The sequence below is a fragment of the Eucalyptus grandis genome, chromosome 3 (assembly GCF_016545825.1).
Source record: "Eucalyptus grandis isolate ANBG69807.140 chromosome 3, ASM1654582v1, whole genome shotgun sequence".
Taxonomy (NCBI): Eukaryota; Viridiplantae; Streptophyta; class Magnoliopsida; order Myrtales; family Myrtaceae; genus Eucalyptus; species Eucalyptus grandis.
In genome coordinates, this window is record NC_052614.1 from 65,025,115 (window position 1) to 65,034,921 (window position 9,807).

Below are 9,807 nucleotides of genomic sequence, written 5' to 3' on the forward strand. Positions count from 1 at the left end.
ATTCTTCAAATTTCTAATTTTTCCCTTGTTATTATTTTTTTTAAATGCCAAAATAATACTAAAAAAATCAAAATTATATAAATACTAAAAAATAAATATATTTTGGTCTTTTTAAAAAATATTTACATATTTGATTTTTTTAGCATTATTGTTAAAATTTATATTTAAAAAGTTACATATATTTTTTTTTCAATTTTAACAAATAAAAATTAAAAAATTCCGACAAAGAGTTTGGTCCTTTTAAAAAAAATTATATATATGTATGTATGTATTTGATTTTTTCAATTTTTTTAGCATTATTTTCAAATTTATATTTAAAAAGTTGCATACATTATTTTTTTTCAATTTTAAACAAATAAAAATTAAAAAATTCCGATGAAGGGTTTTGTCTTTTAAAAAAATTATATATGTATTTGATTTGTTTAGTATTATTGTCAAAATTTAAATTTAAAAATTTGTATTAATTATTTTTTCAATTTTAAATAAATGAAATTAAAAAAAAAATATTAATCATGCAAAGGGCTTTTCAAATGTATTTTCTACCAAACGGTATTTCTTATAAAGTTACTTTTCAAAGCATAGTTTATCAAACATTATTTGAATTTGCTTAAAGTCCTTTAGGCTAAATTGTTTTGTATTTTTCTAATAAGCATTCAAAATGCTGAACCAAACGCATCCCAAGTATATAATGATTCGTGCCTTGGCAAGCTAGAATCAATTGTAACACGAGCTCTCCCTCTCTCCCTCTCTCCCTCCAGCTCTCCTCACTTCAACTGCGGATGGATTGCGGAGAAAATTATCGATACGATTGTCAATTTATTGTACGAATGCTAATTGAGTTCAAATTTTTTTAATTTTCCCTATATATTACATACCTTTTTGCATTACAATAATATCCTTCCGCTCAATTACTGTCGGAAATCGATAATTTGGTGATCCACAAGTAGTCACATCAACATGCCACATAGGACGGTCGGCTAGCAATTACTAGATGCCATGTCAATAATTTTTAGCAACTTTTCATCAGAATGACTACATTGAAATTTCAAGCAAAGATTTAGAACTAAATTGATAAAATGGAAAAGTTTAAGATGGAATTGATATCTGTATATATTTTAGGACTAATTAGATAATTATCCTCAAATAAATAATTAACATGTCAAAAAACCACAAGCCCTCTTCTTTATGATCTTTTTCATTTTCTTCAAGCTCCAATCATAGAGAACAGAGTCTGAGCTATGATTATAAGGTTCTCCCTTGTCTCCCTATCTTGTCGATTTTGCTTCTGTTTTTTTTTTTTTTTTTGCCCTTGCTTATCTCCCTTTTAATAGATCTGGGAGCTCTCCTCAATTAAGCTTTCGAGGATTTGATTCTTCCATGCTCCATCCATTTACAAGTCCAATGGTGATCTCAGAAGCCCTATGTCTTGCACCTGCGGAAGGGCTTGATCTCATAGGAATTGGATTCATTTTCTTTTAACCCATTTTAGCTATCTCCCTACTACGATGGTGTTTAGGACACTGAACGTGGGTGCACACTATCAATTGGCAAAGCCATAGCTATAGAGGAGATCCTGGCATGTGCTCCTTATTAATGACAATGCAAGATTCCGTGATTAGTTACTGATTGTTTTACTTTGATGTAGGGTGTAGCCACAAATCTATTCTCATGATACAAGACCCCTGCCGGCTTTGCTCTGATGATCCACTTTGATGTATGGATTTTGTTTTTTTCTCCAGCTTTCGGAGCTTCTCTTTGTTTTGCAGACTTCTAGAGTTTGCTACTTGTCTTTCGTGGACCACTTCGGAAATGAATGAATTTTTATTTTGACAAAAGAAGGTCCTTTGACAAATCGCGGCCGGACCACATTATCATGCATCCGAACCTCGGCAGCATGCATCTAAGGAACTTTTTATTTATTTTTTTCAAAAAGCTTTTTTTCCCCCTTTTTGTTTTATTGGGCAGTGAAAGGAATGATCCGGTCGGAATCTTGCGTAGGAGTGATAAATTGGAAGACTTGGAAGAATGCATCTGGCGCTTAGCTAGAAATCCTTTTTCATGCCAACCAAGGTTGAAGACAAGTTTGATTCTCTTCCTCCTTGTTATTATGTGGGAAGTCATCGCTTACATCATATTTTTGTCCTTCTGAGTTAAAAACAACTTACTTACCAAAAAAAAAAAAAAAAAACAACTTTTCAGACACTACAGACGTCGAACAACGACGTCCAAATCTGCCAAAACGGAATCCGTAATCAACACGGCACGTTAGGACTCGAACATTAAATAAACTGGATCAACCGAATCGAAAGTAAATTTGTTGATTCCATCAAATAAATTTATTTTTGATCACGCCACTTAAAATGCGAGATATCATGCACTGACAAAGGATTGCACCATCTACCTCTCTCTCTATCTATAGGTATATCTATCATGTAATTTGAGTAGTCTACTTGTCTCCAACACCCTCTCCATACAATTTGAATGGACTCTTGGCACCGAGGTGAAAAAGGAGGAATTGTGTTGACTGAGGGTACAATACTTTCTCAAATGGTAAATTATTGTCCGCCAATTTATTTATTTTTTGGGAATATGTAAAATTATTGTCGACCCAGGTTAGCAGAGCTAGTATCATATTCTTAATATTCTTGCTCCAGAAAATTGTTATTTTTAAATAGAGCTAATTTGATTTGTGCCCCCGAAGTTAATGACACCAACTTCTCGTTTGATAGTTATGCTTGTAATTTCATTAGTAGAGCGGGTCCGATTGATTGTCCGTCCTAATAAGTGATAAGAGACTCGATTTGTGAGGACTAAGGACCATTTTAATTTGCCTGTATCTCCCTTATAGAAGCGAGATAGGGGCATGGACTAATTCTATATAAGACCGGGTTTCCAAACAAATAAATATTGATTCATTAATTCATCACCATCGTAGCCATTGATTTCAATTATAACAGTAAAGGAAAGCACATTGATAAACAAGAGTGACATCAAAAGGCTGTTGTTGTACAAAATGAAGTTATATTTTTGCCATGGTAGTATTTCACGGTCCTATGTGCCAAAATTAGTATCCTTAACCAAATTTAGCATTTCAGCTGTTGCAAATGTAGACAAATGAATCAGATAAAATAGTAAGAAAGAAAGAAAGGAAATCAAACACCGAATTTACGTAATATCGGAACCTACGTTCATGAGGAAAGCAATACAGAATTCCACTATAAAAACAAGTGATACAATAGACATTACAATCGTTCGAGCACTCAAACACTCTCTCAAAATTTCCCAGCTCTCAATTACACCTGATCAGCCTCTCACAATTCTAATAAAAATCACAGTCAAGAAATTAAACAAATTCTACTAACAAGAATTTCACTAACTAAATCACTATCGATACTCTCTCAAGAGAAGAACTCTCTGCACAATTTTCCTCCGTACAGTCTCAGAGTTCTCTCTTCTCTCGGTGCTCAAAGACACTCTTCTCCTCCGCTCCTTCTCTGCCTTCTACGAAGAATAGAAGTTGCCAAAGACAAATCAAGCCGCAGCTTCGACCTACCTTTGAGTCCGTCTTTTTCTTCTATCTTCATTTTCAAGTTCACATTACCTTTGACTAAGAAAACAAAAGAAAAGAAGAGGGATAAATTTTGGTCCTATTATGTTGGCTTTTGGGATTGGAGTAATGATTAACAGAAACAGTCGAGACATTCGTATTTCATAATAAAAGTTGAAATTCTTGGATTTATTAAAGATGAAACACCAACCGGCAGGTAGCTGCGCTAGTAAGGGCCTTGCTCCTCATCGCCAAGGTCGCAAGTTCGAACCTCCGCATTGCTAACGTGTCTTAAGTGGGGGACCATAGTGATGGGGTCCTGTGCTAGCCTCCCTCTAAGTATAGTTGGTGGTCTCCGATGGGCCAGTCGGGCTAGTGGCGGCAGTGAGCACCCGTAAGGTGTGTCAGGCCGGATCTTGGATATTAAAAAAAAAAAAAAAAAACAACAACAACGACAACGACAACTATGAATGTGGACCATGTGCTTGGTCGTGTGCCTAGTGAATGTGGATTGTTTTGATAAAGCGGAAATGCTCTGTGTAACTTGGTTCACATTAAATGGAAAGTAGAAAGAGACGAACAAAGCCCACATTCCTTTATCTTCTTCAATTTCTTTTGCACCTAACATGTGGGATCTTCCCTGTGTGACAACATGAAAGTCTTCTTCCCGCATCCCTTCATTTAATGTGGCGCGTAAGGACCCCAAAGTGAAGTATCCAGCGGCATTCATTTCTCTCATGTGCAGCGGCCATAGGGAGAAAAGAAACAAACATATTCGCTTGCTGATTTCTTCATCTTCAAGCGGCGCGTGCAGAGAAATTAATGCACGAACAAACAAGCTCAAAGACCAAGCTTGCATGTGCGCCAGAGAGTTACTCGCTTTAACTTGGACCGTGTTTGTGTTTTTTCTTCTTCTTTTTTCGGTCAAATGGACTGTGGTTGTTTTTTTTTTTTTTTTTTTATCAGTCCTACTCTATGCCTACTCTACACTCACTCTTAGACTTTTGCCCTGCCTCTTACAGGGCGTGGGAGTCGAAACCCACTCCTGAAACTTACTCGTCCCACCGCATCCCCTCCTGAAAAGGTAGGGATTTGAACCCTTCACTTCCCCTTTCCATGTTGGAAGGGTGGCCACTAGGGCGAATCCCGGTGGTTGACCGTGGTTGTTGGACGAGCCTATCTTGAGACATTTTTTAACTTTGCCTAACGATTCTTTGTTGCCGCAATCAACGAAGCCTTGACATCTGCAATTCCATTATTTTGCCGAGCTAAAATTCTGCCAAATCCGATCTGCAGCACTTATTCTTTGTTGCGGCAATCAGCGAAACCTTGACATGTGCAATGCCATTATTTTGCCGAGCTAAAATTCTGCCATATCCGATCTGCAGAGCTTCGGGTTAAGTCCGATCATTAATCTGTTTAAGATATTTGACGTCCGTCAATGCACATTTCTTGCTTGATACAGTGCTATTTCGGTGTCATCGTTGTCTCAGCCCTCATAGTTAGCTGTCTCAATTGAATTCCATCTCCAATCTATTACATTCCATGAGAAGCACCAGACAAAGCTAATCATTGAGAGGATTATCATAATGCCAATGTTTATTCCACCATGGTGAAAACTAAGCTATTGGATGACTAATTGGACTGGAAATGAAACCGTCCCTTGTTTTCATCCCTATATAAGGCAAAAGCTTCCTGACAATCTCTCTTGTTCTCTCTCTCTCTCTCTCTCTCTCTCTCTCTCTCTCTCTCTCTCTCTCTCTCTCTCTCTCTCTCTCTCTCTCGCCAGGAATATCAATCTCAGGCCCTGAGGCCTGGAGATAGCACAGAGAGAACCATGGAGATTGCTTCAGACAAAGCCAATGAAGCCAAACAGGTCACGAGCAAAAAGGGTGGACTCAAGACCATGCCCTTCATCATAGGTCACTTCTTGATCACACAATTCTTTGTCATCTGCTCACAACTCACAAGCAGAGTATTCTTGTGTTGAACTTATTCGTATTCTGGTTCTCTGCGAATCTTGATAATAGAGTCTCAGTTTTGTTCAGTTTATTTGTTCTTGGAGCGTGTTCATGATCTGACGATAGATATCATAAAAATATATGTCGATGCAGCAAATGAGATATTGGAGAAGGTTGCTGGGTACGGGCTGCTTCCAAATATGATCTTTTACTTGATTAGAAAATATCACTTCAATGCTGCTTCGGGTGCAAATGTCCTCTTTTTGTGGTCGGCCACATCGAACTTCACGCCCGTCCTAGGCGCTTTTATTTCCGACTCTTTCTTGGGTCGGTTCCGCACCATCGGGTTCACATCGGTCATCAGCCTTCTTGTAAGCACCACTTGTGTGCGTGTTCTAAAGTGACGAACTCACTTTCACTTCACTAGTGTTTGATCATGATGTTCTCTGTCTTATGTTCTTTGTTAATTTGTTTTTATTTCATCAGGGCATGATCCTGTTGTGGTTGACGGCCCTTCTCCGAGATGCCAGGCCTCCGCCATGCGACCCAAGGAGCAAACCATGCGAATTCCCAACTTCGGCGCAGCTCCTGTTTCTGTATTCCTCCTTTTCCATCATGTCTATCGGGGCGGGTGGAATCAGGTCATGCTCAATCGCGTTCGGTGCGGATCAGATCGACAATCCCGATAACCCCAGGAACGGGCGAATCTTGCGGACGTTCTTCAACTGGTACTACGCGTCAGTTGGGGTTTCGATCATGATCGCGGTTGAGAACTTATAGAATCAAGAATACAGAAGATGAAGATGAAGAATGACAGTAGATGATCTGTGAAGAAGTTTTCGATTCTGTATTTCCATTCAATTGAACAAAAGAAGATGTTCTCCATAATCATCAACCGATTACAATACCTCTCTGTATATATGCGGAAAACAGAGGACTAACAACTAGAAAAACAAACTAACTAACTTTCGCTAACAAACTTTACAGCTAAGCAAAACAGAACAGCAATCTTGAGACTTTGGTAATCCGTGTCTTTGACATCTGTATGATCTCCACCGTTGATGAAACTCATTATCCATGAGTTATCAATTTCTTCAACTCTTTTTGCTTCTTGACTGCCTTCTGGTGATCCACATCTATAATTGTCGAGGACTTCACCTCCTGTGATTGACTTCTCAATATTGCAGACTTGGCTTCTGATCTTGATTCTCTAACAGCGGTGACTGTCATAGTCGTCATCCAGAATTCGTACGGTTGGGTGATCGGGTTCGGGGTCCCGGCAGGGCTAATGTTTATCTCAGTTGTGAGCTTCTTCTTGGGCTCTTCACTCTATGTCAAAGTCAAGGCAGACAAGAGCCTGTTCACTGGCCTTGCTCAGACCGCCGTAGCTGCCTGGAAAAAGAGGCACTTGGAGTTGCCCAGCACAGACCATGATGCAATCTATTACCATCGCAAGGGCTCGAAAGTAACTACACCAAGCGCGCAACTGAGGTAAGTATTTACTCAGAATATGCTTCGGGATATGCCACTCAGCCAGCAGACATAGGACATATAGAGTAATCCTGCTCGGTGATTTTCTTTTTGTTGTGCATTGGAATCATCTCGGAGTCATCGCTAAAGAAAGGCAGTACTTCTGCAGCATCAGATGGGGCAGCCAATTTTAGACACGACCTGCTTGCTCGACATAGAGGCAATACGTGGTTAAGTACATTCAGATTAAGTCTAATTGCATACGGGTTTATAACCCGTTTATGACATGTCTACACACATTTGCCAAAGCGGGTTAAGCTGTTATTGTCACCAGCACGACGGGTTCGCATATATTTAGATATTTTTAAGCATAGCCGTGCATATAACGTTAAGATATTTTTTCGTTTAACCTTTCTAATACACGTTGTGCTTGAATTTCAAAGTTATGACACTTTTCACAAAAGTTTCTATGTTCCGGTTAAGTCTAAATTTGACGTCACATGATTCCGGCCCGGAGATATGAATCAACAAAGTTTATCAGCTAATGGATGAAAAATCGAATCTCTTATTCCTCCCTCCGCAGGTTCCTAAACAAGGCTTGCCTTTTCAACAACCCTGAGAAGGACCTGGACTCTGATGGATTGGCCATTGATCCGTGGAGACTCTGCACAGTCAAGCAAGTTGAGGTGCTCAAAGCCCTGATCAGAGTCCTTCCCATTTGGTCCACCGGCATTGTGATCGGCGTCACCATAAGCCAGAACTCGTTCCCGGCCCTCCAAGCGAATACCCTGGACCGACGCATCCTCTTCGGCATCAGTATCCCCGCAGCCTCCTTCGGCGTTTTCGGCCTCCTGACCCTCACATTATGGATCGGGATCTACGACAGGATCATCGTCCCCCTAGCCTCGAGGTTGACTAACCGGCCCCATGGGCTTACCTTCAAGGAGCGGATGGGGATCGGGCTCCTCATCTCCAGTGTGGCCATGTTCGTGTCGGCTGCAGTGGAGCACAAGCGGCGAACCGAAGCGATCCGAGAAGGGTTCGCCGAGAACCCGAATGGAGTCCTGAAGATGTCGGCGAAGTGGATCGTCCCGCAGCATTGCTTGATTGGGCTAGCGGAGGCATTCAACGCAATTGGGCAAATCAACTTCTACTACTCCAAATTTCCCAAGAGCATGGCAAGCATTGCGGTGGCGCTTCTTACCCTGGGAATGGCAGTGGGCAACTTGGTGGCGAGTCTGATCGTGACCATCCTGGACCACCTGAGCAAGAGCAGCAGGGACGGGACGTGGCTCTCCACGAACGTGAACAAGGGTCACTACGACTACTACTACTGGATCTTGGGGGGTTTGAGCGTGATCAATTTCTTCTACTACCTCGCCTGCGCTTGGGCTTATGAGGGTGGTGAGGAGCGAAAGGTTTGGGATGAGGATGAATTGGAGGATGATCAAAAGAGTCATCGAGGGTCTCCAATGATAATTCGTGCTTGATCTTTGCTACTTGTTCGCTACATAATGCCGATGCTTCTTCTAAGTGTGTAACTCGTTGAATCTCAGTGTCAATGATGTATCGTTTGATGAAGTATGTACTTACCAAGCTAGAATCCATCCATAACATGGGCTCTCCCTCCCACCCTCCTCACTTCAACCGTGCATGAATTGTTGGGAAAATTACTAATTCAGTAATAAATTTATTTTATGAATGTTACTTCAGTTCATAACTTTTCAATTTTGCTAATATAATCGTACCTTTATATTTGCTAATAATATCATTCCGGCCAATTGCTATCATAAATCACTAATATGGTGATCCACAAATTGTTCACATCAATATGTCATGTAGAATGGCTGGTCGACGATTACAGAACATCATGTAAGTAATTTCCTACAACTATTGATCAGAAATACTACATTAAATTTCACAAAAAAATTAGGACTAAATTGAGAAAGTGAACAAATTTTAGACTAAATTCATATCCATACAATATGTTTTTAATTGAATGGATAATTATCTTACAAGAAATATATAATATGTCAAACAATTACATGCCCCCTTCTTTGTGCTCTTTTTTGTTTCCATCAACCTCTTATCATGGAGGGGAGAGTTTGAGCTATAGTAATAAGGTCTCTCTCTCTTCTCCCTCTTTTGTTAATTTAGCTTCTTCTTTTCTTTTTTTTTTTTCGATTTTTGGTCATTTCTCTTCCTATCTAGATCTAAGTTGGGGTGATTGGCTCTTGGTCCGGTTCAATTCCAAGGTGGAACTGGGAACTAGATTGAGAGGACCAATTCCCAAAATTGAGAATTGGGGATTGGTCCGATTCAATTTTGATTCGGTCCAATAAAACTGGTCACTTATTTTTTCTCACTATCTTTTTTCTATTACTTTTTTTTCCACTACTTGGAACCATGCTAAGATAGTGTTTTATTCACATTTGACTATTTTTTAAAGAAATAATAAAATATAAATTATATTTAGTCAATCCGGTCCAATTTGATTCAATTCCCCCTTGAAACCGGGAATTGGACTGCCCGTACACTGGTTCCACTTTTAGGAACCAAATACTGGATCGACACTCCCGGAACCAAACCAAATCAGTCGGTCTGATCCAGTTTGAGCAGTTCCTGTCGGGAATAACGGATCCCCGAAAACCGGATTCGACACTAAATCGAACCCCTAAAGCAATGCGGAAGATGAAGCCCGGGAAAGAACATGTATCACCGATCGTAAAGCATACCACGGATTCGAGCGTACCTTGTTAGCCATAGATTAGACACCAACGCCGATAAGAGGAAGAGATTTGGCCCGTTCGATCCGATGACGCCTTGAAG

General features: G+C 39.9%; 1 protein-coding gene across 1 annotated transcript; it reads left to right on the forward strand.

Annotated features, from left to right (window-relative positions):
- The first annotated feature begins 5,282 nt into the window (after positions 1 to 5,282).
- Positions 5,283 to 8,556, forward strand: LOC104438261 (protein NRT1/ PTR FAMILY 1.2). Its single transcript, XM_010051361.3, has 5 exons — positions 5,283 to 5,469; positions 5,662 to 5,879; positions 5,995 to 6,270; positions 6,725 to 6,999; positions 7,562 to 8,556. Exons 1-5 carry the CDS (start codon positions 5,385 to 5,387, stop codon positions 8,466 to 8,468), a joined length of 1,761 nt encoding a protein of 586 aa, XP_010049663.2. The 5' UTR covers positions 5,283 to 5,384; the 3' UTR covers positions 8,469 to 8,556.
- The last annotated feature ends 1,251 nt before the right edge of the window (positions 8,557 to 9,807 follow it).

Coding starts and splice junctions, on each gene's coding strand:
- LOC104438261 (XM_010051361.3), top strand. CDS start 5,385: ATGGAGATTGCTTCAGACAAAGCCAATGAAGCCAAACAGGTCACGAGC. Junction 6,271..6,724: donor TTGGGGTTTCGATCATGATC/GCGGTTGAGAAC, acceptor GATTCTCTAACA/GCGGTGACTGTCATAGTCGT. Junction 7,000..7,561: donor ACACCAAGCGCGCAACTGAG/GTAAGTATTTAC, acceptor CTCCCTCCGCAG/GTTCCTAAACAAGGCTTGCC.